Source organism: Aplosporella prunicola (genome assembly GCF_010093885.1).
Source record: "Aplosporella prunicola CBS 121167 unplaced genomic scaffold K452scaffold_11, whole genome shotgun sequence".
NCBI lineage: Eukaryota > Fungi > Ascomycota > Dothideomycetes > Botryosphaeriales > Aplosporellaceae > Aplosporella > Aplosporella prunicola.
This window is the reverse complement of record NW_022983539.1, coordinates 889,553-916,088: the sequence shown is the minus strand read 5'-3', so window position 1 is coordinate 916,088 and position 26,536 is coordinate 889,553. Positions and strand designations below refer to the sequence as shown.

The 26,536-nt window shown below is 57.0% G+C and overlaps 9 protein-coding genes across 9 annotated transcripts; 7 read left to right on the top strand and 2 right to left on the bottom strand.

Annotated features, from left to right (window-relative positions):
• Positions 1 to 24: 24 nt before the first annotated feature.
• K452DRAFT_297907 (uncharacterized protein) lies at positions 25 to 1,173 on the top strand (the record flags this gene model as incomplete). The annotated part of the gene is made up of 1 exon (XM_033542073.1): positions 25 to 1,173. One exon carries the CDS (start codon positions 25 to 27, stop codon positions 1,171 to 1,173), a length of 1,149 nt encoding a protein of 382 aa, XP_033398366.1.
• Positions 1,174 to 2,744: 1,571 nt separating this feature from the next.
• K452DRAFT_308295 (uncharacterized protein) lies at positions 2,745 to 3,659 on the top strand (the record flags this gene model as incomplete). Its single annotated transcript, XM_033543138.1, has 1 exon — positions 2,745 to 3,659. One exon carries the CDS (start codon positions 2,745 to 2,747, stop codon positions 3,657 to 3,659), a length of 915 nt encoding a protein of 304 aa, XP_033398365.1.
• Positions 3,660 to 5,991: 2,332 nt separating this feature from the next.
• On the top strand, positions 5,992 to 7,650 carry K452DRAFT_226847 (uncharacterized protein; the record flags this gene model as incomplete). Its single annotated transcript, XM_033536857.1, has 5 exons — positions 5,992 to 6,534; positions 6,585 to 6,652; positions 6,707 to 6,827; positions 6,888 to 7,392; positions 7,529 to 7,650. The coding sequence occupies 5 exons, from the start codon at positions 5,992 to 5,994 to the stop codon at positions 7,648 to 7,650; spliced, it is 1,359 nt and encodes a 452-aa protein (XP_033398364.1).
• A 2,141-nt stretch (positions 7,651 to 9,791) lies between these two features.
• Positions 9,792 to 10,404, top strand: K452DRAFT_332414 (uncharacterized protein; the record flags this gene model as incomplete). Its single annotated transcript, XM_033545151.1, has 1 exon — positions 9,792 to 10,404. One exon carries the CDS (start codon positions 9,792 to 9,794, stop codon positions 10,308 to 10,310), a length of 519 nt encoding a protein of 172 aa, XP_033398363.1. The 3' UTR covers positions 10,311 to 10,404.
• Positions 10,405 to 10,707: 303 nt separating this feature from the next.
• Positions 10,708 to 12,119, top strand: K452DRAFT_297903 (uncharacterized protein; the record flags this gene model as incomplete). The annotated part of the gene is made up of 2 exons (XM_033542072.1): positions 10,708 to 11,048; positions 11,840 to 12,119. 2 exons carry the CDS (start codon positions 10,708 to 10,710, stop codon positions 12,117 to 12,119), a joined length of 621 nt encoding a protein of 206 aa, XP_033398362.1.
• Positions 12,120 to 13,178: 1,059 nt separating this feature from the next.
• On the bottom strand, positions 13,179 to 17,283 carry K452DRAFT_21895 (uncharacterized protein). Its single transcript, XM_033536390.1, has 3 exons — positions 16,676 to 17,283; positions 13,512 to 16,550; positions 13,179 to 13,459 (listed from the first exon to the last, which is right to left on the bottom strand). The coding sequence occupies exons 1-3, from the start codon at positions 17,040 to 17,042 to the stop codon at positions 13,353 to 13,355; spliced, it is 3,513 nt and encodes a 1,170-aa protein (XP_033398361.1). The 5' UTR covers positions 17,043 to 17,283; the 3' UTR covers positions 13,179 to 13,352.
• A 1,042-nt stretch (positions 17,284 to 18,325) lies between these two features.
• On the top strand, positions 18,326 to 18,920 carry K452DRAFT_287062 (uncharacterized protein). The gene has a single exon (XM_033540411.1). The coding sequence runs from the start codon at positions 18,496 to 18,498 to the stop codon at positions 18,748 to 18,750; it is 255 nt and encodes an 84-aa protein (XP_033398360.1). The 5' UTR covers positions 18,326 to 18,495; the 3' UTR covers positions 18,751 to 18,920.
• K452DRAFT_297901 (uncharacterized protein) lies at positions 18,832 to 21,887 on the bottom strand (the record flags this gene model as incomplete). The annotated part of the gene is made up of 6 exons (XM_033542071.1): positions 18,832 to 19,920; positions 19,968 to 20,051; positions 20,100 to 21,318; positions 21,375 to 21,495; positions 21,555 to 21,755; positions 21,836 to 21,887. The coding sequence occupies 6 exons, from the start codon at positions 21,885 to 21,887 to the stop codon at positions 18,832 to 18,834; spliced, it is 2,766 nt and encodes a 921-aa protein (XP_033398359.1).
• Positions 21,888 to 23,826: 1,939 nt separating this feature from the next.
• On the top strand, positions 23,827 to 26,055 carry K452DRAFT_226949 (uncharacterized protein; the record flags this gene model as incomplete). The annotated part of the gene is made up of 1 exon (XM_033536866.1): positions 23,827 to 26,055. The coding sequence occupies one exon, from the start codon at positions 23,827 to 23,829 to the stop codon at positions 26,053 to 26,055; it is 2,229 nt and encodes a 742-aa protein (XP_033398358.1).
• Between the last annotated feature and the right edge of the window lie 481 nt (positions 26,056 to 26,536).

The window sequence follows — 26,536 nt, the reverse complement described above, 5'->3', positions numbered from 1 at the left end:
CCATACATGAACGCCACGCACGCCATGTTCAAGCTCCTCGCCAACGCGCTGCACAGCGACGACGCGACGCCCGCGCCTGCACCGCCAGCCGAGCCCATCCCCGCCGAGCCCAGCAGCCCGCGCCTGCGGATCGAGCACGCCCGGCGTCTAGAAGAGGAACTAGCAATAGCGCGCGCGGACCTGGCCGAGCAGAAAGCGGCGTATGAGCGCAAACTCAGCGACGCGGCGGCGGCGGCAGCCGAGACGCAGAAGACGCTTCGCGCGACGTACGAGAGCAAGACGGCGCGCCTGGCGAAGCGCAACGAGTGGCTTGAGGGGACGGTGCGTCAGCTGGGCGAGGAGAAGGCGTGGTTAGCGGAACGGAACGAACGGTTGGAGGAGCAGGGCCGGGGGCTGGATGAGCGGGTTGGCGTGCTTGAGGAGGAGGGGTGCGCGCTGAGGACTGAAAACGGGCGGCTGAGAGACACGAATGCGGAGCTGGAAGCCGTCGTCGCGGAGCTGGTACGGGAGCTCGAGACCGTGGAAGAGGGGGCACTGGAGCAGGCGCGGCGAGCGCGCGCCTCGCTCGTGCGGCGACCAAGACTGGCGCCCGACGCGCAGTTGCAGCTTGCGGCTGCTGCGGGCGAGAAGGCTACCTCGACTACGGCTACATCTACGGCGGACAAGGACACGTCCACCACGACGACTGCGACTGCGACTGCAACCGCCCCCTCTACCGCCGCAGGCGCCACCGACACCGCGTCCCTCCGCACACCCACCCAGCGCCGCCTCCCAGGCATGAGCACGACCCTCCGCCGCGGCGCCGACCTCTCGGGCGCTACGCTGCGCGACTCGGCGCACCGCACGCCCTCGGGCAGCCTGGATCCGCGCTCGATCGCCGCGCTGAGGACGCTTGCTTCGCCGTCGCCGGCGCCTGGGTCTGGGGCTGGAGCAATGAACCCGCCTTCCGCAGCGTCTGTGAGACGCGAGAAGCAGCAGCAGCAGCAGAGCGGAAGCGCGGCTGGTGGTGCAGGCGGCTGCGTGATTGTGAAGCAGGGACGGAAGCGCATGAGGCGCGAGGTTGGCGATAGTGAGGGCGATGAGGACGATGCTTTTGGGGGTGGTGCTGTTGGTGCTGTTGGTGGGCAGAGGGGTGCTCGGAGGGAGGCAAGTGGTGTGAGGGCGACGGTTTAGGGGTTTGTGTGTGCTGGTGTGTGGGCTGGGGTTGAGGTTGGTATAGTTGTAAAAGTGTGGATTGGGTTGGGTTGGGCATGGCTTTGAATTGGTTTTGTTTTGTTTGGTTCCTGTAGTGGTTGGATGACTGGCTGGGCTTGGTCTAGTCTGCTCTGCTCTGGTATGGTATAGTATGGGTTCATGGCACAGCATAGCAGGCGTATTCGGTTCTGTCGTCGTGGTGTTCGGTATTATGGTTTTGGCTTGACATGGGCTTGGTTAAGTGTGTTTTAGTGGACGGGGCGGCGGCGGCGGCGGCGGCGGTGATGGTGGTGGTAGTGGTGGTGGTGAAGTACTGCTGCTTCTTTTCTTTGGTGCTTAGGTAGGTAGATACTTAATGGTAGATGCATGGGTTTCGTCCTGGGTCTGGTCTGGTGTGCAAGTGCTGGGGTCTTTTGTTTGGGGGGCGGATGTTTGCTGTTTGTGTTTGAGTTCAGTTCACAATCTAAGAGTGGCGTGATCTCCGGAACCCTGGTGGACGCTGGTACATGAATCTCACGTAGCGTGACGACGAACTACAGTGTGTGAAATACAGTGGGCCCGAGGCGCGTTAAATATAGGTAGGTAAGATATCACTAGCGATTAAGCTTAGGTAGCGTGGATTCGTCATTTGGTTCGGGGAAAAGAGGGGAGAGGTTAAAAATGACATGTCCCCTTCTTCTCCTTGCCCCGATAATTCAACCACGGAAGCTAGCGAGCCATTACTCATGGCTTACCAGACAACTATATTTCCCCAGGAATTGCCTATATAAAGCGGCCATGGATGCAGTCACACTCACACAGTGGGGTCGTTACCTTCCCACTGCTCTCAAACGGAACCGGGACCACTTCCTCGTGCACCCAGTACGAGCATCCTTCGAATCGCCGTCATGTCAGCTCAGTATCTCTCCATTACGAGGTCATCTAAAAATTGGTCATTGGTAAGAGTCACGTGCATAATCAGTGGAGCGGAGCGGAGAGCAAGCGACGTGCATCGACGATCTCGGCACAAAGCAAAAGCAAGGCTGTCGGGCGCGGAGATGGCCCCCGTCGCTCCACGCTCCAAACTCTTTCACACGCGCGCGAGCGAGAAGGCTAGAAATTTCCAGCTTGGCACGGGTCTCAGCACGCGGCTCGCAGATAAAAAGCGTGCTCCAGCCATGTACACGTGTCACTGGACGTCTATCGCGACGGAGACTAAGTACCCAAACGGGCAAAAGACGATGGTTTCTTTTTGAGCCACCCCACCGTCCAGGCCCCATACGGTTTAGCCCTCGAGCCCGCGGCGGCTTGTCTGGTTGGCCCGTTCAACTACAATCTTCTCCGGAGTCGTCGTCGCCTCACCTCTCCACACGCATGACTTCCTCGCTCGAGTTACACCAGCATGTGGTTTATAGCCGCTTCTTGCAGCGTCGTGTGCTTTCCAGGCTTCGCGCTCCCTTCGCGGCAGACAGTGTCCTTCGCAAAGCCTTAGCCATTCGACACGCATCCTTCGTGAGCACAGAACCACGACGGTGAGGTACCTTTGCGAACCTTCAACTCAGACCACTACCATGGTTCCTGTATGCACATCCAGTGGTCCGGGGGTCACTTATACGCATTCACGCTGGCAAGGCTTCAGCCAGTATGCCACCGTTTTGCCTGCCCTGCTGTTCATAAACCTCGAGGCCGGATCCCAACCCTCTTGCTGTCCTACGCCCATCGCGCCTCGCATGCAGATCGCATTTGGGTCTGGCTCTGATCGCGCCGTGTTACATCTACCCATTATAAACATGGCCGCGCTCATCAGCCATTTCCGCCGCCTCTCCATGGCCGACGTGGAAGACTTCATCTATTCGTACGTCAAGTGCGAGTATGCGCGCTATGCCCTCCATTCGGATCTCGACCACAACTCCCGCCTCTCGCGGCTCAAAAGAACCCTCCAAATCAAAACCGTTCACATCCCTCAAGCGGCTCGCTGGAAGGCAATCGGACGCGCTTTCGGCGACATGGATTCCCACATCCCTCATCACATCATCAATGATACCCGCGACTGCATCCGCCTCCTCGAAGCCCGCGATGTTGACCCCATTCTGCTCCGCGAGGTCCTTGTTGCCTTTGCCAAAGAAAACGGCCGCAGCCTCTCCACGCGCGCCACTGCCAGGCGCCTACTCACACAACATCTACTCGTCAGAAAACTGTGGTTCGAAGATGGTGCCATGTTCGCTCGCAGCCGCCGTGGTCAAAAAGCGATGGATTGGGTAGAGGCGGCGGAAGATCATCTTATCGAGTCCCGCATTCAAGAGGCCGGCATGACCAGGGTCACAAATTACTGGCGCGTTCAGCATCTTTCCCTGTTGGCCCGCCATGGATCCCTTTTGGACTTGCGGCCTGGAGCCGCTCTGTATCACGATGGGAGCCAGTTCTCCATATACGACCCGGATCTTCTGAGGGAGCCATGGCAATCGACGGAAAACTTGTTGACTTAAAGCCCGACTTATGCGGCTTAGGAGTGGTGGATGCATGCAGTGCGCCGGGCGTACTCAAACTTGGATCATCGGCGTCAGAATACGGGTTTCCTTCTTACACATGTACAAACGACGAGGAACGACTACAAAGACACATACGGTTTGCAAAATACGGCGTTGGTGGAAAATGGGCGGTTGGTCAAGCGATTTCCTTTGTTCTTTCATGACGATGACTATGGCTGATTGTCCATCGCAATCGGCAACTTCTATGATACAGAAAAGCCCATCGATAGCCCGTACGGTTGATCCTACCAAGACTATCGAGCTCGTCACCAGTGAAAAAGTAAAAGCATCAAGTTTATCTAAGCAACAATGATAGTCGGCATTTCTTTAGGGCTGTTTGTTTCCGTCGAAACATCACTGTTTCTAATCACTAACAATATAGTGTCTTATTGCACGTGGAGCGGCATCATCACGTGGAAGAAGAGCTTATCGAGCGGATCTCGGGTGATTTCCCCTCGAAACACATCGCTTTGCAATCATCAAGGTTCGGACGGGCCGTATCGACGACGACATTTTGACAGGTGATGGTTTGATAGCTTCCATGTCGGCGTTAACCAAGATAGGCAGGAGACTCGGTGCTGCTGATCATTCGGAGAAAAACCATCTCCGCACAGCGCCAATCGGCGTCTGAAGGAACCAGGTCTCCACCATGGCGCCCCAGACGGACTTCGGCCATCGGTTCGGGCGACATGTCTCCATGCCGTCACCGCGCGTGCGCTTTCCAGCCTCTTAACTAGGCCTCGCTACTTGAGGATCATGCACATCGGAAAGACCTGCATGAATACGCATGCAGTCGGAACAGTTTCCAACATACTACATACGAGCAAGCCGCCTTCACCGAGCCGCTCACTCTGGTTAAGAGGTTTCTTCTCTGCCATGGTTCTGTGTGCGACCTTACAGATGAGTCTTCGGAGCTCGGATCCCGTAGCACAGCGTAATCGGATGTTATTAGCACAAACGGCGAGGGGCCTCTGGTTTCACGACATGGTCTGTTTACACGCCTTCCATTGGCTGACGCCGATACCGTAGTTCGGCTATATTACTTTACCGGTCTGTTCGACGTACATTTCCAACGGCGCGCATGGCGAGGAGGGTATTGTAGGCCCCACTGTTTGAGGTCAAGCTTCCCGACAAGAGATTATCAAGCTTTCCGATCAACAAGCGAGCATTGGCAGTCTCAGGAACAGGCTACGAGCCCCACTCGATATGCCCTACAGCGAACGATAGTACATTTTGCTGCGAAGACAAGGCTTTGATCGTTTTGCTAGAAGACAAGGTAACGTTATTTCATCACCCCGGTTTTCGAAAGCACGGCTTGATCTGCTTTAACTTCACCAGTGGTCAAGGATCATTTTCCCTGTCAAGCAGCCGACGAATCAGAATATTCGTTGGTCCGTGGAGTCGTTGCCACATCTTCCCCGCGCTCAAGGCAACAGGCCTATGGCCGCGTCATTCCCGCTCACGGATATAGAGGGCTTTCCCAATGCAGCTTACGGCAATGCCCGTTTTCACATGGCCTAGATCGTTCTGCGTATCTGTGCCCGCTCCTCGCCCCACCCTCCCAATTAAAATGGTCTACCTTTTCACTAGAAGAGTTACATCAGTCTACGAGGCACCTTAGCCTTGCATGCGATCAAGCGTTTTGACTGGTGTTGTTTGGGTTGAAGTTGATTGCTATCGTTCGTCACCACGCACGCCGCAAGCAAGGATAATGCATGGCTTTTCGGATACCTGCGGCTTTCGCAAGGACAACCTTACAAAGGCTCGCAAGATCTTGGTTACGAGAATCTGAGAAATGCAGTTGGTAAGCCAGAGAGCATATTATTCAGACACTTGGTAACACGCCTTTGACGCTGCGTCGGACTTTTACTTCGCGTTTATATGTAAGCGAAACTTTCCAGTCATCCACCGGACCAAGTAACGGCTTAAATCAAAATCATCCTATAGTATCGAAGGCCGATATACCCTCATGCAGGGAGGCGGCCTGCTGATCAATCCCTCGGACATCGGCAGCGTCTTCAGGGTCGTATTACCGGCACACCCGTCCAGATCCACTGTATTCACCGCAGATTGGCGGCGAACGTGGCTGTTGCCAAGCGACGATTTGGAAGAAGACGTTGAATGAATGAGGTCACACGAACACGTCTGCAAGCTTGCAGGTCTCCGTTAATTCCATGAACCGGGTATAAAACGGGCGTGGATTGCGCGCGAAGAGCCGTCCATCCCTAGCACCGTCTTCAGCCAGACTTTGCCCTCCCTTCTGCCCATCACCATGGTTCAACGGCCCTCTATGTCTTACGTTGCATTGCTCTGCCTAGCTGCACTGGGCGCTGTGCACGCTGCCCCAGCCAGCAACCCAGGTCTTCGTGGCTCGCCAGCGCTGCAAGGCTACAACCCGACGAACATTCTGACTACCGAAAACACGGACGACATTGACTACAAGCTAGCACCGGGCCAGAAAGACGACGCCAACATTGGGCAAAGTCTCGACTTTTCCAACATCGAACACCCACAGCCCATCCGCGGCACCAAGGGCGGAACTGACCCGGGACCTCGCAACGAGGTGCTCGACCGGCTGTTCAGCAACAAGCTTGCGCCGCCTGGGACGGACCACGGCCAAACCATCAATGCGCAATGGAGCATGGGGCAGAGCCATGCGAAGCTCGGCAAAGACGGCGCGGGCTGGTCACGGCAGGAGAACACAGTCGTGATGCCGGACGCCACGGCCATGGCGGGCGTCGACATGCGGCTCGAGCCCGGCGGCTACCGCGAGCTCCACTGGCACGTGGCCGGGGAATGGGCGCTCATGCTCAACGGCACCGTGCGCATCCAGGTAAGGTCGGATCTCGTGCCGGGCGATGATGTCACGCTGATCGGGAATAGGCGGTGCAAGAAGATGGCAAGACTTTCGTCGACGATGTGAGCAAGGGCGATGTTTGGTTCTTCCCTCCGTGCGTGCTGCCTTGTCCTCACTGAGTGGTTGCTTCGCTGACGGTTGGTTACAGTGGCATTCCGCATTCGATTCAGGCTCTTGGTGGCGGTGCGGAGTTCATGCTCGTCTTTGATGATGGCAGCTTCTCTGAAGATAATACTTTCCTTGCCACTGAAATGTTCGCCCATAACCCGGTAAGCTCGATCAGCACAACAATTCAGCTTAGTGCTACTAGACACTAACAACATCCGCAGAAAGAAGTTCTCGCAAAAGACCTAGGCGTGGATATTTCCGCATTCGACGACATCCCAGAAGGCGAGCTCTTCATCTTCCCTGGCACAGCCGCACCCAAAGACATCGAAAAGCAAAACGTAACCGGGACCGCGGGGGCGCTCAGTGGCGCAACGGCGTACAGCTACCACTGGTCCGAGCAAGAACCGCACCTAGTGGCCGGGGGCAGCGTCAAGATCGTCGATCCGGTGACGTTCCCCGTGGCGCCCAACTTCTCCGCCGCCCTCGTCACCATCAAGCCCGGCGCAATGCGCGAGATCCACTGGCACCCGTCCAGCGACGAGTGGTCATTTTTCCTGGCGGGCAAGGCGCGCGCGACGCTGCTCACGCCGCCGAAGACGGCTACCACGTTCGACTACGCCGCTGGAGACGTCGGCTATTTCCCCAAGTCCAACTCGCACTACATTGAGAATGTGGGCGACGAGGACGTCGTCCTGCTCGAGGTGCTCCAGGCTGACCACTTCTCTGGTAAGTAAGCTCGTTCCGGCGCCCCGCAGCATCGGTGTGTGACGCTGGCATTGCGTTGCGTTGCGTTGCTGCTGGCTGCCAGTGCCGCTGTACTGTATTCATGTAACTGATTTTTTTCTTCCCCTCCTCGCTGCAGACATGTCACTAGGGCAGTGGCTGGGCCTCACGCCCTCGCAGGTCGTCATCGACACGCTGAAACTGAGCAACGAGACCGTCGCCAAGTTCCCCAAGGAGAAGCCCGTCGTCGTAGCCGGCTAAGGCGGCACAGGCACAGGAGAAGCAGCAGCGAGGATTCTGTGGAGCAGCAAGCAGGTCAAACGCGCAGTGACCACGCACAGCACATATACATACATAAAGGATACATATGTAGTATGTAGCTACCCTAGCTACCTGCCTGGTACATACCCGCTGCTTTGGTACGTGTTCGTGCTTGGCTTGGGGCGTGGCTATATTAGCTATGTATGTAGATCGCGCGCGAAATCTCCGTCCGTCTTTGCCAGCACCCTTGTCGCGCGCGCGCTGCCTTGCCCCCGATCGCCGCATACCTAGGTAGTTGGTTACCCGTCGCGCAGCCGCTGCCGTGCTGGGCTTGCGTCCTCACGGGCCCCGGCTAGTTAGCGCTGTGTTTTTGTGCTCCCTTTGGACCCGACAGCGCGGGTGTGCGCCTGGTCGTGCAGGCGCTGTCGGGAGCTGTGCATGCAATGCCTGCCCTTAGCTAAAGTTGTTGGTCGCTTCGTTGCCCGCTGCCTGGGCTATGCTTGTGCTTGTCGAGGCGCCGGTGCGCCGTTGCCGTTTTTCCGTGCGGTTGCGCGGTTTTCTCAGCCTTAGTGTCGCTGAATGCGTGGGCGGCTTTGCTGGCGTGCTTGGTGGCCGGCCGTCGCTGTGTAGGTATGTATGATATGTGGGTTGTGGGCAGGTTGCGCTGCTGCTGCTGCTGCTGCTGCTGGGAGCGCAGTGGCGGTGGCCATCGTGACCTGACCCACTTCCTGGGTGCCGGGAGTTGGTGCTGCAGGTCTGCGGTTTGGGGTTTATTGCTTTCACATGCTGGAATTCTGGCGGGGGGGCTGGGTGTGCGTTTATTTCGTTACGTGGTTTCGAGTTGAGGGTTCCACGCTGCGGGTACCCGGAGGGCGTCGCGGCTTTGGTTGGTTGTATGGAGTGTTATTAGGTATACACTCGAAGGGCGGAATTGTTAGGCTTGTGGTTACTTCCTTTTCTGAATGAAATGATGATGCTTTATCTTTGTAGTAGCTAAATCGTACGCTTTTTACTTATTTCTTATCTTTTCGGTTCTGAAATCGTTCAGGGTCAATTTAATAATACAAAGTTGGCATGAAGGTAGTAGAGCGGAAGAAGATATGTTAGATCTTAGGTGAGGCCGCTGGGTGGCGGTTACTAGGTAGGTTGCTCAGGCGCAAGAGAAGAAAAAACAATATACATAAATAAATAAATTAGCAAGTACTACGATGGTTTTGAATGGTAAAACTGCTCCTATCCGTTGTATTAGGTGGACTACAGAAAGTCTAGCTGTGTGTGGCTGTTTTAATCTCTGTGGAAGCTGTTTGCCAGTGTAACCAAGCACTGTTGATATACAATGGCCGATTTGAACCAGAACCGTCTTTGACCCGACTGTTCGTCTTATGAAAAGACCTCGAACAATGAACAAGAAGGCAAATAAACACACTTTTATAAAGCCACGCTATCACAATTAAGATCACAAACCAAGCCAACTAACACCCATCCCTAAACTACATTCCCAACAAACGCACTCACGCCAACAGCAAATATGTCTCTTTCATACCAACTCCGCGGGATGATGTCTCACCTCACCGGAAGCTGCTCATACGGGCTAAGCCTTGTGAAGATGGGATTGTGCCAGTTACGGCGCCCGGAAATCATCTTCGAGGGCATCTTCCTTGGAATGATAGCTTTTGCGTCTTTCAAAATCGGTGTTCAGGCCGGAAAGAGCGCTGAGATTGGCCGCCTTCGCCCTGGGCGCGGTGATTCGTAGCTTTCATTACTTCTAGAACCATCGGTGACTGGGTGTGATTGATGGTACGGGAGGTCTCTTGGGTACTGACAGTAGCACTGCGATAACTACGAATTGATTTTTTGAGGTAATTGTGTTTGTTTGTACTTGGTTGTTCTTGTTATTTTTCTTGTGATGAGTATCCGTGTGTGAGGTGCTGAGTTCTTTGTGTGTAGACGGGAGTGTGAACACAAGCAGGCAGTATAAGTGAGAACAGCCGAGAAGAGTTAACATGCATTTGAACAGTTAACTAGGCAACAGGCGTACGGCCTACGATAAAACCGTGCTCTCGCCGCCGACACTCAACCAACACCTTTCATCCTGGTCACCCTACCCAGTCCTCAGAGACAAACTCGAATCCGCCGCGAAAATGGCCTTTTCGTACACATCCAAAGAGCTCATGGCTCACGTCGCACGGTACCTTCCCAAGTGGCTCGCTCTTCTGGACCATTCTCACGAGCTCATATCCAGATTCGTAGCGCACGTCTCCAACCCCTTCAACCTCTCATACCAATCCCGCGAAAACATGCTCGAACTCATCGAGCTCGTGTCCGACTGGCTCAACCTCGTCAACATGGCGTTCCTGCAGGAAGACCGCGCGGAAATCCTCTTCAAGGCCCTTTTCTCGGGCATGGTAGCGCTCGTGGCTTTTGGCACCTGTGGCTGCGTCCTCGGTCGCTTCCTCTCCCGTCTACTGAACCTGCTGGAGACGCTGGTCAAGATCCTGTTCCTGCTGGCGAAGGAGCTGGTCAGGCCGTTTGTGTGGGCCATGACGTTCGGCGCTGTTGGTTTTCTCTACATCGCGGGGAATGTACTGTTGGTTCATGGCCAGTCTGTTTGTGAGGGTGATGAGCTTTGGTACTATCGGTATGCCGGGAAGCACGAATGATGCCCTCGGATCTTTGTGGGTCTTGCTTACTTGAGGCATGAGTGATGTTGGAGGTAGCAAATGGTGCGAGTGTTCTTCACCACCGGTACGAACCTAGGTACGAACAGCAACACTACAAGTCAATAATGAATTCTTAGTGAAAACTACATTTTCGCTTCTCATGCCTTTAAATGACTATAAATGGTGATTAGTGTGGCACCCAGAGATACAGACAGGCAGTGTTAGTCTTTAGACAGTGACTGGCCTTGAATAAAATCCTTGCCCCACTCTGTTTGACGACATACCTACCCCTACCGGTAAGTTTTTCAACAACATCGTAAAAGGCCGAACGAATAGAAACTATAAAAGCACAAATTTACTCCCACCCTTAACTTTCTACAAGCGCCAATCACCCACGATGGCTCCCTTCCTCGAGACCCTCCGGGACCTATTCCCCCACTGTCTCTGGATCCTCTTCCACTGGCTTTTACCCCAGCTGCTCCCTCTAGCCAGCACCACCATCAGCGGGTTTCTAGACCAGATCTACACCGACATCAAAGACGCAGTCAACGGACTTGTCGGATGGGCCACTAGAACCCCCAGAGTTCGATACACCCTGTTCCGTCCCATTAGGTACAAGGACCGTAGACCGCTGGTTGCTTGGCAGCCGGATGGACCAGCAGCCTCGCCTGACGGACCCCCTGACAACGCCCGGTTCATGCAGTCTTGGAATGGTGCTGATGTCGAGATGCTGGAAGAGTAGTTGAGCCTAATATTAGGTCTAGCATCTTGCTGGTTCGTGTTGAGGTGCCTTGACGTAGTCGTTGATGAAGTGTCGATAGAGGTTGGCCACTTGGCACGTTCCATGATTTGCGAAGGTCGACATGGAACTCATGACCAAGTAATTCAATCCTATGAGTAGAGAATAAAACTGACTATCAAAAAATTGTGTTTGACTTAAAAGATGGTCTAGTGACTGAATGAAATTGGCGAATGTAAGGAATTCCGACCTTGTTTGATTATAAAGTCTGAAAAGGGAGCTCGATAGTATTGGAAGATATCTTGTAAAACAATACATAGTTAATCGGTGCAATACGCATGTTGGCGTCTCTGGCAAACCCATAATACAGTTCAGTGAGCCAGTCTTGTTCGACCCGCTTCTACCGACGCAGGCATGCGTCAAAGCAGTCATTGTTATCAGGACCCATGAGCGAACGTCATAGATGCCCCTTGTCGATAACTGCCTGCAATAGCGTCGGCATTGTCCTGGCTATTGTCCAGAACAAAGCACCGGCGGGTGCCAAAACGAGCTTTATGCGCAACAAAGCAACAGCATCTGGAAACCACCACAACACCCATCATAATGACATTGTCACAGCTCGACGCCGACTATGTAAACGCACAGGACGCGCACCATGGTCCAGCACATCGAAGGCAAGCACCAGCACTCTCAGCCTCAACACCGCAACTCCAACAACAGCAGGACTAGTCGACTCATCACCAATTGCGCACCGCAATCCCCACCCACCACCACCAACAACAATGTGCAGGCAATACCAGATGAAGTACACCTGCGGGTGCGTCAGCTCCCTCATCTCGACCGACAAGTGCCCGGACTTCCAAGTCGGCAAGTTCTGCCTCTCGGCCTGGGCCTCCTACAGCTCGGACTTCGTGCTGACCAAGAGCGCGTGCTCCAAGTGCCGCGCTGCCCGCACCGAGAAGCGCGACAAGGCGTATATTGAGAGGAACAGCGGCGCCGCTGCTATGAAGAAGGCCGCGGACCAGGCGGCTGTGAATGAGCTTGGAGGTAAGTCTTATGCGTGGGAGTAGGTGCCACGTCCCCTCCCTCCCTGCCTTTGTTGGTCTTGACTGCTGTCTTGGACAAGCTTTGGGCGCGTGCTGCAGCTGGCTGTGGTAAGTGGCCCTTTGTAAAGCTTGGAGATCTCGCTGGCGAGGTCGATTGTTGCGGTGTTAGTTGAGTTTGCTTTTGGTGGCTTTAGTTGCGCTTTCTTTGTATTTCTACAGTCCTTACAGATGATAGTATTTAGCTGGCTCATGTCTACTGATTTGGATAGCTAGATCTCAATCTATAGTAGCCCTTATGGGTTTCGAAAATTGATTTGATTTTCTCTAATGATGAGTTTTTGTGTGTGATCGGTAGTATGCTGAATATAGAAGTTGTACTTTTTTCTAGATTTACTAGGTATCAACTGTGCCGAACTATTTCTGCATTTTATTTAATACCGGCGAAGTCGGTTGTGAGTTAATTAAGAAGAGTAGCTACGGAACGAAAACTGCGATGAAAAGGCAACTATGCTGACTACTACTGCTAGCGCTAATAAACTGCTAATACATCCAAAACAGCGTTCTTAACCTCCTAATCCCCTGCACGCAAAAAAGTGCAACAAAGACCACAGCAGCGCTTTTACTCTCTTACATCTTTCTTCTTCAAGCATTATATACCCCACTCCCTTACCCATCCTTCCCCCTTCTTTCCCCTAATCCATTCCTCTTCCTTTCCCCTAACGCCAAGGTAGCAATAAAACCACGCTGCGCATTCTACAAGAACAGTGCCGCGTTTCCGAACACAACACGAGGGACAAGTATAGGTAGTGACGCTAGCATACGTGTTACACTGATTAACTTTATATATATATTATATTGTTTCATTTATTATTTATTTTTTTTATTTACAAGGTATTGTCTAGTACTATAGGGTTTCCTTTTTACACTTTGTGGAGCTGGATACAACAACTGCCACGTAAGAGAGAAATGCTAAACGCACTTATTGATTGATTGCGTGCGTACAGCGTGCTCAAAGGCCACGCAAGCCAGAGAAGTCCATCGACTCAACAGACGCATGCAGGCAGCATCACATAACCAACCAGCCAGCTAGACAAGCAGCCAGATACGCAGGTACGCAGGCACGCCCCTAGGGAGTGCTAAGCAAGGAAGCAAGCAAGCAAGAAAGCAAGAAAGCAGTCAAAAGTAGAAGGGAAAAGAAAACAAGCGTGTAAAAAGTATACTAAACAACAAGTCAACAACCAACCAAGCCAGAGGCTCTCATCCCACAAAGCAAATCAAACAATCAAGCCCCAACCCAACAAACCAACAACCCAACAACCCAACAAGTACGCACGCACATACGCACCTAAACCAGCCCACCCCACACACACACCACACCTCACGCGCCCTCCCCCTCCGCCCCACCCCCACCCCCACCAGCACCCCCAGCAACCTTCCGCTTCATCCGTTCCGCCCACTCCCGACTAGCCAGCCTCCCCCTCTCGGCGGCCTCCGCTCTCGCCCGCCGCGCAGCCTCCTCCTTCTCGCGCCTCGCCACCTCCGCGCGTTCCTTCTCCTCTTTCTCGCGCGCGAAAATCGATCGCGCCTTTTGCTTCTGCGCGGTGCGGTCGGCAGCCGTGACTGTGGATTTCGTGACGGGGCCGGGGCGCGCGCTCGCAGTGGCAGTGGCAGTGGCAGTGGTGTTAGTAGTGTTGTTGTTGTTGCTGGCGCCGCCCCCCTCGCTCGACCCCGCGGCGCTGCCGCCGCCGCCCGTCCCGCTCGTCGAGGTGGACAGCGCGCTGGAGGCGCGCGGCGCAGAGAAGGAGAAGCCGCCGGATGGCGGGGGCGGCGCGCGCTGTTTCTGCTGCTTCGGCGCACCACCAGCTGGGACAGGACGAGCCGGCAGCGCGAGGCTGCGTTTCGCGCCGAGGGTGCTGGGGCGCTTTCCCGCGTCGGTGGGAGCCCCGGCCTTGTCGCGCGTGGAGAGCGAGGCCGTGCGCTTGAGGGGGTTGTTGATGGCGCTGGAGCTGGAGCTGGTGCTTGAGGCGGCTGCGGCCGCATCACCACTGCCAGCAGCAGCACCACCACCATGCGCGAGGCTCAGCCTCGCCGCGGCCGCAGCGTTCAGTCTAGGCGCCGACTCCGGCGCGCCGCGCACGAAGCTCGGCACGGGGCGGGCCTTGAACTCATGTTTCCTGGCCTCAGCCCTGCGGCGCGCGTCGTCTGCATTCTTGGCGCGCGCGTCGAGCGACTGCTTCTCCTGCTCGCGCTTGAGGCGCTCCTCCTTTGCGGCCTTGAGCTTCTCGGCCACGATCTCGCCGGGCAGCTTGAAGGTCGAGACGGTGGGCGGCTTGGAGGACTTGGGCGGGGGCGGCGGCGGCGGGAACGACACGCTGACGGGCCGCCGCTTCAGCGCCAGGTAGTCGACTACTTTGCCTGGCTCGCGTGGCTTGGTGGGTTGGTGTGGGCCTGAGGTTGCGCGGGGCGCGGTGGCGCTGGTGGAGCGCCCTCGCGGAGCTGTGCTGGTGGATGAGGAGGCGGTTGGTGGTTTTGCTGCGGGGGCGGGCTTGGACGAAGGCACGGCAGCGATTTTCTTCCCGGTGCTGGGCTTGGGTGCTGCTGCCGTGGGCCGGCTGCCTACCTTGGGCTTGGCGGTGACGCTGGTAGGGCGAGGCTTCGTGGGCTTGCCCTTGGCGGGAGCGGCTGATGAGGGCGCAGGTGCCGCGGGGGTAGTGTCCGCCTGCTGTGGCTTCTGTGCCTCCTCGACATGATTCTCGGAAGCTTCTGTCGCCTCCATAGAGCTTTCAGGGCGCGCAGATGCTTCAGACATACTGGCTGAATCCGCAGGGGTATCTTGCTCAAAGCTCTCAAGCTCTTCGGTAGAGGGCTGTGCCTCCGAAGTCATAGACTCAGTGAGCGGCGCAGACTCGTCCTCAGCAGGCTCGGAGATCTCCACCTCCTCTTCCGGCTCCGTAATCTCATTGCTCTCGACCGTCTCCGCAGCCCCAACGCTGGTGGCAGGCTCTTCGGATTCCGTGATGTCGTCTGACTGTGAAGCCGTCTCCGCTGCAGCTTCAACAGCATCGGCAGCTTCGACAGGCTGGGCAAGCTCTGCCTGCTCCCGAGCCTCCGCAACATCCGCAGCCTCCAACTGCGCCGCTTCCAGCTCTTGCTCCACAGGAGCCTGGAGGGTCTCGGGGATGACATCCTCCACCTGGTGTTCAGGCTCCTCGAGCTCAGTTCCTTGGGGAGCAGCCTCCTCGGTCTCGACGGTCTCCTGAGGCTCAACCTCAGGCTCAACCTCAGGCTCAGGCTCAACCACAGGCTCCGACGCCTGTTCCACCTGCACCTCAGGCTCAACCTGCACCTGCACCTGCACCTCCCCCTCCCCCTCTTCCTCCATCGCCTTCCCCCTCCCCCTCGTCGACCTCGTCCGCCCCGGCGTCTTCACCTCAGCAGCCACCACATCATCACCGTCATCCCCAACCTTCTGCGCCGCCTTCTTCCCCCGCGTCGATCTCGCCCTCGCAGGCGTCTTAGCGGGCTTCACCTCCTCCTCAGCCTCAGCACCCGCGCCCGCGCCAGCGTCCGCGTCTGCAGCCACCTCCCCCTCCTCCCCCTCACCCCTCTTCGCGCCCCTCCGCGCACGCGTCGAGCGCGTCCGCTTGGGCGTCTTGGCGGGGACGGCGGGCTCAGCTCCATCTTGCTGCGCGCCGGCTGCGGCGTCGGAGGCTTCTGTCTCTGGCTCGGGGTTGGCTTCGGGAGCAACAGTAACAGCAGCAGCTTCAGGCAAGTCTTCGTGTTCGGGCTCAACCTCGGGCTCAACCTCGGGCTCCTTTGCGGCTTTCAGTTTGCGCGCACGCTTGGGCGTCTTTGCTGGGGCTGGGACTGCTGCCGCTTCTTCTGCCTGCTCTTCTGGGGCGGCTTCGGCTTCCGTCTCCGGCGCGGCCACTGCCGCTGCCTCAACCTCGGCCTCAGCCTCTGGTTCAGGTTCGGGTTCAGGTTCCGGCGCAGGCGCGGCCTTCAGCTTCCGCGTCGAGCGCGCCCGCCTGGGCGTCTTCGCAGGGACCGGTTCCTCCGCCTGCTGTTCCGGCACAGCTTCAGCCTCAGCCTCAGCCTCAGACTCCGGCTCCGCCGCCGTCTTCAATTTGCGCGTCGACCTTGCCCGTCGCGGCGTCTTCACCGGCGCGGGCTCATCAGTCTTTACCTCTGCCGCCGCCTCTGGATCCGCGACCTCCGCCTCTGCCTCCTTCTCCTCACCCTTCTGCGCCTTCTTCCTGCCCCTCGTCGACCGCGCCCTCTTCACCGGCTGTGCTGTCTCTTCCTCCTCCTCCATCTCAGCCGGCTCAGCCAGCTCCTCCGCAGCCTGCGCTGCTTGCGCAAGCTGCCGCCTAGTCGTGCGCACCGCGCGCGGCGTCGCGGCCGGGACTTCGTCGCGCATGGGGATCTGGTGCGTATGCGGGACGACGGGGGCACCTACAAGACACAAACAAAACCAGTCAGTCAGACATTACCATCACACTACACCATACGACACGACAGCACAAAACCAGCGCGCATGTTCCGCGCAAGAAAGAAAAAGAAAAAGAAAACAAACGTACCTTCCTCGCCGCCGTACCCCTCCTCGCGCAGTTCCTCGACCGCAGCATCCGACGCCGGGCTCCCGGCCGCCTGGCGCCTGTCCTCGAGCACGGCGGGCGGCTCCTCTAAATTCTCAGCTGCTTCCTCGCCCTCGTCGGCTTCAGGCTGCGCTCTCGTCTTGCGCCTGCGCGTGGGAGCGGCAGCGATGGGCGTGGCGGCAACGGGCGTAGTGGGCTCTTCGGCATTGGCGTCGTCGTTGTCGTTCTCAGCGGCGGCGGCGGTGGATGCGACAGCGTCGCCGGCCTCGTTGTGCTGCGGCTCAGGCTCGGGTTCGGGCTCGTCGGCTGCCTGCTGCGCGCGCGCGGCGGCGCGTGTCGTGCGTGCCATTGCGGTCGTTTGCGTGCGTGTGTGCGTACGGTGGTGTGTAGTGTGTGGTGTCGGCGTGCGCGTTGCCGTGGGGGCGCTTGTGTGTGTGTGTGTGGCTCAGGCACCAGCAACAGCGGCAGCGATCCCTCTAGTCGCAGGCAGGTAGTGTACGCAAACTTGCGATTCTCGCTAGCAATCACACAGAAACCCCGTCGTCTTGCGCAATCACCCTCTCTATCGTCGTCGTCGTAGTCCGTGGTGGGTGATCCGTCGTCGTCCGTCGTCGTGATCAGTCAGTCGAGCGGCAACGGTCGCCGCGGATGTTTTGGGGCGCGGCATTTTGATTTTGCCCGAAAGGGGCTAGCGCCGGGCGTCGCGGCGTTGCGGCGCGGAGATGAGGCGCAGGAGTGATTGGTCTGTCGCGGCTTGCGACGCTGCACGCTTGTTACAACGCGCTGTTATGGCGATTGGCGATTATGATGGTTTGATGTGCGAGGTAGGTCCATGGACATTGGACGGCCTTGGATGGATGTAGCTACCTATTGCCTACCTGCCTATAGTCACGCGCGCCTCCTCCTCCTCCTCCTCCTCCTCATACACAGCTCTCCACATCCTCCACAGGCAGGTCAGCAACAGGCTAACAATACCAACACCACCACCACCAATACCAAGACCACTATCACTATCACTATAACCGCCTATACAATAACCACCTACAACTATACCACCACACCCACGCTCATCCCCCTCATCCTCAAACACGCTCCCCTCACCCCTCAGCACCCTTCATCATCCCACCCCACCCCACTCCCTGCAGCGATCGATCCGCACCCCCTCCCGAGTCCCCGTCCCGGTCCCCGTCCGTCCCTTGCAGCAGCAGCAGCAGCAGCGCGGCCACCAACCTACCTACACTACGCGTCGGCAGTGGAGCCCGCCTCCGGAACGCTCCTGCTCCATTAATCCCTATGGAGCCCCCCTCCCTCGGACCCTTGGACCCTAGCATACAATACACACACACGAGCGCACAGAGCACGCGTTTCGCCGTGACTAAGAGCGTGTAGTCAGGCCGGCTCGCGCCCCCGTCGCATGTGAGTCAGTCAGTACGGAGTAGTCAGTGTCGAATGTAGGTAGGTAGTGTGGAGCAGCGGATGGCGTGCTTGCTTGCCCACCTAGGTAGGCAGGCTGGTTGGCTCTCATGCATGTGCGTGCGTGCATACGAGTACGATTACGGTGCTTGCATGCGTCTTCCTGCGCATGTGTACATACACACCTACGTAAAACTAGGAAGAGACATGGAGGGTGTTGTGGTTACACTTCGAATTACTTGCTGCTAGCTACAACTACCTGCCACTACTACTACTACTACTTCTCCCTATGTATGTGTGTATACGTAAAAAAGCTACCTACCTACCTACCCGCCTACCAACTACGCCCAATTTGCCAATTATGTGTATATGTAAGTATGTATGTATGTATGTACGTGTGCGACCCCAAGCAGCAGCGCAAAACCCACATGATCCCACCCCGCCCTTGTGCAACACCCGCAACTCCTTGCACCGCAAGCGCAGCCGTCTCGCTCCCTTCCTCCACACCACCTATCTACGAGACCCATCCAACGCCCTTCCGCGCCGACACCAGTATGCAGAACCGTATCAGCCAGAAGCCAGAAACAGTGAACAAACAACGAACAACAAACCCACCGACAATAGGATACCAAACCAAGCAATAACCCCCATCCATCGCTATGCTCACCCACTCACTCACCTCAGCAAGCCTCGCCTCTCATCCACCAACCATCAACCATCAACCATCAAACCAGCCACCCCCCGACCACCGCCCCATCAACCACACAAACCCCCAACAGCACCACCGCGCCCGCCAACACGCCCACCCCTCCCATCCCCAACCCTCCCGCCTCGCCGTCCCTCCTTGACGAGACCCAACACGCCAGCGCCACCATCGCAAACGCCAGGTCCGCAACCACGCCCGTCACCACCGCCGGCGCCACCTCGCTGCGCAGTTTGCGCCGACTACTCGCCGCCAGCAGGCCCGTCAAGCCCGCAATGACCGCACTAGCCGCCAGAGCCGCGACGGCGAGCCGCGCCTTTGCGGCCGCGCGGGCTCGCTGCCGTGCCGCGAGCGACGCGAGCAGCGTGTCCAGGGCGGCGGGGTCGGCGCCGAGGGGAGCGGAGCCATGACCACGGGAGTAGTCGCTGGGATCGCTGGACCGGAAGATGTCGATCAAGGAGCTGAGGCGGCGCGAGAGTGACAGGCGAGGGCGACGGGCATGTTGGTTTTCTGAGCCCTCATCGCCCTCGTACTCTGAGCGCGTGAGCGTGCCGTACCCTCCCCCAAGAGTGTCACGCGCCACGCCGCTGAGCTCGTCGTTCTCCGAGCCTTCGGTGGATAGCAGTGATGCGTTCTCGCCCGACGGCCGGCGACGGCCGCGCAGCGTGTCTTTGACGCTCTGAAAGAAGCGGCCGAGCGTTTCCTGCCCAGGCAACTTGGGCGACGCATATGGATCGACATAGATGACGTATGCGTCGTCACCGCCATCTTCAGGATCATCATACTCGTTCCAGTAGCGACTGGCACTGGGGCCGCCACTCTCAGCCGCCTGAAGCGCCGCGAGCTCGCGCAAATGATGGCGGCGCGAAGGTTTGCTCGACTGTTGACCGGCAACGCCGGCACCATCCATCTCAGCGAGCGACGTCGCCGACGAGTCGTTGCGTGCCGCTGTAGAGTAGTGGCTTGTCTGGCCGTCAGTGACAGATGTGTTGGACACGGACGTCTGGCGCGAGCTGAGCGGATCGAGGTGCTTGGACGGACTGGCAGCACCGTGGCGCACTCTCGGCGCCGGTGAGGGTATTTTCCTGATATCACGTTCAAGCATGGGTAGCTATTGTTTGTCAGCGATGCTTATACTGTTGGGCCTACAGGACATACCCAGTACGGAGGCTGCATTGAGGCAGGTTTGCAGCATGTCCAGATAGCATGAGCTTCCAGGGAAAAGCCTCGTATCCGTTCCGTCTTCGAGCAAGGTTAGCAGCGATTTGAAAATCATTAGGTAAAACTTACAAGATGGCTCTTGTCAAGGGCCTTGATGAGTTCGTCGGAATGCCGTCCTTCACCGCGAACCTCAAGCACAGCATGCGGGAACGCGACTACCTCACTTCCCGTATCCCTAAGCCCATCTGTCTCTCCCAGGTGAGTGTGGAGAGACTTATCCATATAGATATCGGTATCCAGAGTGGCCCAGGTGCCATGCTCCGAATCGTTGCCGAGCCCAACAAAACGCGACCGTTTGGAAGAAATGCCAGCTATGGGCCTGATCTCTCGGTTTGAAGAGAGCCAGGACCGCAAGTCCACAACCGGGTTGAGTTCGGTGCTATCAGAATGCGCCTCCGTTTCCTCAACCGTGGATTGCGCGGAAGGGCGTCGAGCATTGAAAGGGCGTCCAATATCTAGGAGGCCAGGAAGGTGTTTGCGCTTCAGCTTTGCACATACCAGCTTTGAATATTCGTTCGACCCATTTGCACTGGGCGCCACTACAGCTGCTTCTCCGGCGGAAGTCCATCTGGCGCTTCCCATGGCACGCACAGCAGGCTTCCCGGGAGTCTCTTCCTGTTCAACGACAGTGGAACCGCTCCGCGAACGGGCATACCTGTCGACGTCATCCATAAACAGCATACCAATCTCATCTCTTCTCCAGATATCAGAGGTGCTGTCAGTCCTCTTCTTTGTACCGAAGCCGCCAGGGCTTCCGAACGGCGAAGATTGCGGCGACGTTTGTGCCCTACCTTCGAAGAACCGCAAGCTTTGTAACAAAAGTACGTGCAGTTCTACAACTTGATCAGCATGCACCCAGTAGGCTGCTCGGGCGCCCAACTGGCCCAGAGGCAGGTTAGCCAATGCCGTGTCCAAGTCAAGCTCAGACCCGGACTCTGCGACTGACTGAATTTGTTTAGGAATAGCAGTCAGGTTCTCTGCGGGGGCAGCAACAGTTGGCGAAGCATTGGTCGCCGAAAGAGCATCGCCAATGGCAATCTTGGGCACCGACTGGTTCTCGCCCGCCTGGTACGCTGCACGCACTGCATGGAGGACGTCGGACCATTCATTCAAGAGCGGACTGAGGTTGGTCCGAGAGAATGTGCCGGGTTGATTGAGGACTTCCTGGGTGAATCGCTTTCCCAGCAATTCTGAGCCAGTCCATTTCTTGTACTTCTTCAACAACTTCGCAAATCCTAGGCGTTGCGCACCCACAAACCTGGCCAGGGATTTGATCTCCTCACCGGCCCTGTTTTTCCGTTAGCATTTCAATGAGCTACAAAACAAGACTGGGCATATGCCTACTTCAGCACATCGGCTTCCACTCTGGCATACTTCTGCCGGCGCTTCTCTGATATCGCTCTATCGGAAGGCGACGATGCCCTTTCGCGTAATGTAAACTGGCGGACCTGCTTGGAGATGTGATCTGAGGAAGATCTTAGCAAAAAAAAAAGTCGGAATGAGAGGGGGGGTGGGTTCGCCTACTCAGGCGTCGCTCAATTTCCCCGGATTTGCTCTTAACGAAGAGATCGATGCGCCGGTACTCATCGGCAAGTGTAACGAACAACTCATCCTCAAAGTGACGTTCGGACTCCTCGCCCTGGCCGGGAATGGACAAGGCTTTGCCCTGGCCGGGGGTTGTGTGTTCTTTGATCAGATGTTTGATTTCATCGTAGTCGACGTTGTCTAGACCGGTCGAACAATCATTAGCGTCTACGTCATAGGCCGACCTCGATGAGGAGCGGAGAGAGGTTGGGACAACACACAAGGGCCCCATTGGGGAATTGAGCGCTGGCGGAGCGTGTCGCCGTACTTCATGCTTCGACGGATGCTATTGGACGTTGTGGTGGGAGAAAGGGCTGGTAAAGCAGACAAGAGCTTCAGGCACGCGACAGAGCATGTGGCGCAAATGACGATCAGCAGGAAGCTGCGAGAGGAAAGCTGGCGGGAGAAGGCGGCAAGCGGCAGTATATGTATATGTGCTCGCGTCGGCCAATGAACGGAATGCACAAAGGATGTCGCAGAAGACAGTGGCAGTGGCGGAGGTGTGTCCTTGTCCGGCGACTGGGGGTTGTGGAGACTGGAGGCTGAGCGCTGTGCCGTGCCTGAATGATAAGCGCGGCTCCGCCAAGACCACCGCTACGCGGACCAGAGGGCGATCAGCGGACTGATGGGCGAGTCGGTCAAGAGAGTCGTCCTTGACAAGACCGTTTCCGACAACTTTTTTTTTGCTCGACGGTAGGAGTAGGTCTGCGCCGCACGCTGATTGGAGAGACCCGCAGCAACCCTGCAACGATCTTTTTGCTCGACATCTCCCGCGCCACCGCCAATCAAGACCCGCGTTACGCCAGTTTCGGAAGCCTCCCGATCGGCCGTCCCCAACCCTAGACCCTGGTTTCGGTGCTTGTAATCCGTATGTTCTGCGTCACTGCGTTTGGGTCGCGTGCTTGTTTGCCCAACTTGTGTTTTGAGCTTCTGTGCCTCTTAGTATAATCTATTGGAAATCCACTCCAATCCTTCTACGTCCTACGTTGCGCCTCCAATTCTTGCGTGGCACCGCCAACACCGCACGCCCAGGAACTCCTCGTCACCGCTCTACGAAGTGTCAAGAGCTTTCTTCCGCCACAAGTCGCCATCGAGTGAGGTCAGAAGTCGAAACAAGCAAAAAGAAGCCCCCATCGGGATACGGAGCTTCAGCCTTCAGGTCTAGATTGGCCCCGCAGCAGGGGCCCTCGACGGCTGTCCCCGCTCGGGTATAGCATTGTCACATCCAGAGGGGCTCCAATGAATGCCGGCCATGGGCCCACGGGTACCACTGGATGGACAGGATGCAATGTTACCGGCATACATCCTGGTATCCCGCTGCAGAAAATCGACAAGGGTCCGTCTCTCAATTCCCTGCTTGGGCAATGGGGGCTAGCTCTCGACTGTCCCGCATGTCGCGTACTCAAGAGCCGGTAGATCCTCTCACCATCCGTTCCGCTGTGGGATGTGGGTATGGAGAATGAATCCGCGGCAAATCAATGCAAGATTGTGTCAGGAGGCGCAAAGGATAAGTTTTTCCTGGCTCCGTCGTGACCTTGCCCTTATCATACCTCGCGTCCGCTGCCGTTTCGTCGCGGAGTGGGGCCCGACGCCGTAGAGGAGCCTGCGAAAAGGAAGACGTGCGCGGCGACTCTCTGTTCTCACCAGTAGGTCACGCGTGCGCCGACGGCATTAGAAAGGCGGGACGAGCAATCTTCGATCAGCACCTAGTTGAGACAGAGGGGGAGCTGATTTTCCACTGACGGAGGCAACCATCAGCATATTCCGTGAGCTGCATCCGCATATCGTGCAACGGAATGAGAGGTTTTTTCCCTCTACCTACCCTTTTCCGAAAAATCCTTGGTCGACGGGAGGCGGGTACATCCTATAGCTGCAGTGGTACCCGTTTGCGGGTCGTTAAACGCATTGTAGTTGATAGACTCCACGTACCATCACACGATCAATTCCCGCAAAGGGGACGCGCGGGACTGTCATGCGACAACCTGCCTCAAATGGAATGCACCCAAAATTGCGTCAAAGGTGCAGTCGGAAATGGAAATGGAAACAAGCGGAGGCGGAGATGCGGGGTTTCCATTATGTCCGGGCGGAGTGCCAAGATGCGGCGGCGGAGCGGAGCGCGACTGCGACCGCAAGCGCGTCCGTGCCCTCAATTTTTCGTGCACTTGATTCTGTCGCGATCCCGCCCACCGTCACGACAGTACGCACACCCGCCATGGCGAAGCTTTCCTTCTCGCCGACCGACTCTATCTCGTCGCATACCCTCTCGGCTCAGTCCAACCAGCCCCCGCCTTCCGATCCGAAGAACGCATCCGCCCAAGCGCTGCTTTCGGCCCTCTCCGCCTCGCCGCACACTTTCCTCCAGCCCACCACTGGCCTCCACAATGCCGCCCTATCGCTCGCGAAGAGTCTTCTTGATCCCCTCGCCTCTGGTGTCAGCGAGGCGCAACTAGCCCGCCGGGAGGAGGCGCGCAAGAAGCGCAAGAGAGGCGAGAGCGATCATGGAAGTGATCAGGTCTTGCAGCTGAAGAAGGTCCACCTCGAAGGGTTCGGAGCAGACCAAATCTGGGAGCAAGCAAAAAGGGTTCTGGATGCTGCAAGGGACGAGGTTGAGCGCGACTTGCCTGACGTGCTGGGCGAATCGGATGATCTGGCTGACGGCGACTCCGATGCGCCAGACGGAGTTAAAGTGGGACGCTTTGACGAGGACGGCTCTGAACTCAGTGATCCTGAAGGCGACGAGGGAAGCAGCCTGGGCGAGGAGGGTGTGGATTGGGAGTACGATGGCGAAGATGTGGATGATGATGAGGATGGCGAGGGCATTGAAGAAGGCTTCCACACTGAAGAGGAAGACGGCGATCTGGATGAGGATGAAATAGACCCGGACCTGGATGATTTCGACGACGAAGACATGTCGGATGAGGACCAACCAGCAGCCGAATACGTTGCGGATCCTCATGGGCTTAACGACGGATTTTTCTCCATCGACGACTTCAACAAACAGACCGAATTCTTGGAACAACAGGATGTTCGAGGCGACCCCGACGATGGTGCTGCAAGTGATGAAGAGGAGGTTAATTGGGAAGCTGATCCCCTTTCCATGAACCCAAGCACCGGCGAGAAGCTCAAGAAACCCACTGAGGATGAGAGCGACGACGAAGAGGATGGTCCTACCTTTGGCAATGCAGACTTGAATGCACCAGAGGGCGCCAGCGACGATGAAATGGATGATGATGATGAGCCCATCGGGGACGATGACATGGAGATGGGCGATTCCTCGAACGCAAACAACATCATGTACGCCGATTTCTTCGCACCACCCGCGAAAAAGGCTAGCAAGAAGAAGAAGGGCCGCCCGAACCCGCATAACTTCCCTGCCGATTACGAGGGTAAGCCGAAGCCTACTGATGAGGACGTCGAACGGACCATGGCCGCTGTCCACCGCGAGCTCTTTGATGAGTCGGAAGATGACAACGCTTCGGATCTCAGCGACGCCGCGCCGGGTGAACCCAAGGCTCGCAAGTCTACTCATGAGCGTCGCCAGGCGAAGCTCGCTGAGGAGATTCGAAAGCTTGAGGCTGCCAACGTCGCTAAGCGCCAGTGGACACTTTCTGGTGAGGCGCGCGCTGCTGATCGTCCTATGAACTCTCTGCTTGAAGAGGACCTTGAGTTCGAACGCGCTGGCAAGCCCGTCCCTGTCATCACCGCCGAGGTGAGCGAGGACATCGAATCCTTGATTAAGCGTCGCATTCTGGCACGCGAGTTCGACGAGGTTATCCGCCGGCGTCCTGACGACCTTGCCACTGGCCCCGTCCGGCGCGGCAAGTTCGAGCTCGACGACACCAAGGCGCAAAAGGGCCTCGCAGAGGAATACGAAGAGGAGCACCTGCGCAAGACGGACCCCAACTACGTTGACGTCAAAGACGAGAAGCTCAAGAAGGCGCACAAGGAGATCGAGGCGCTGTGGCGCGACGTCAGCGGCAAGCTCGACGCGCTCTCCTCATGGCACTACAAGCCGAAGCCCGCGGCGCCGTCGCTGGAGATCCGGACCGACGCGCCGACGATCAGCATGGAGGACGCGCGGCCGACGGCGGGCGGCGACATTGGTGGCGCGAGCATGCTGGCGCCGCAGGAGGTGTACGCGCTGGGCGAGGAGAAGGCGGCCGGCGACGTGCTGACTAAGGGCGGCATGCCTGTCGCGAGGGAGGAGATGTCGCGCGAGGAGAAGGTGCGCAGGCGCAGGCGCGAGAAGGAGCGTATCAAGAAGAGCGGCGCGCCCCAGAAGAAGGAGAGCAAGACGCAGAAGGAGCAGAAGGCTGTGGTGGGCGATTTGAAGAAGGGCGGTGTTAAGATTATTGGTAAGAAGGGCCAGGTTACGGATGTTGAGGGCAAGGCGATCAAGGATGGGAGGGTACAGGGTGGTGCCGGAGCGTTTAAACTTTGAGATTGCGTTGTGGTTGATGTAGGTGATGTGAAGGGTTTTGATATCAATGCTATTTTCTGCCTCTTTGTAGGAGGGTTTTCGTCTTCGCTAAAGCACTCTCAAATATTCTGTTGTTGACACTAGTATTAGGGTGAGCGAGTGATGGTGTGTGGCAGTAATGTAGCGGTGCATTCGCGCTGCTTGGTACTCTGAGTAGGGGAGGGGAGTGGATATGTGGGTCCTTGCCTCGAGAGTTTTGGTTAGCGTGTGGTGCGGTTATGGCGAGGGGCTGAGGGCTTGAGGATGGGTGTGCGTGTGGTGTTTTGCGCTGAATTTTTAAAGGTAGGGGTGTGAGTGAGGGGGAAGTACGTTATGTTGCGTGAAACTGTCTAGAGGCGTATAAAGAGGTGTTTCTGTTGGCGGAGGAGGTGATTATTGTTTAGCTATTTTTGTGGTTTTGTCTCTGCTGTCTTTTCTTAAGTGTATAGAGGTATCGAGAAAT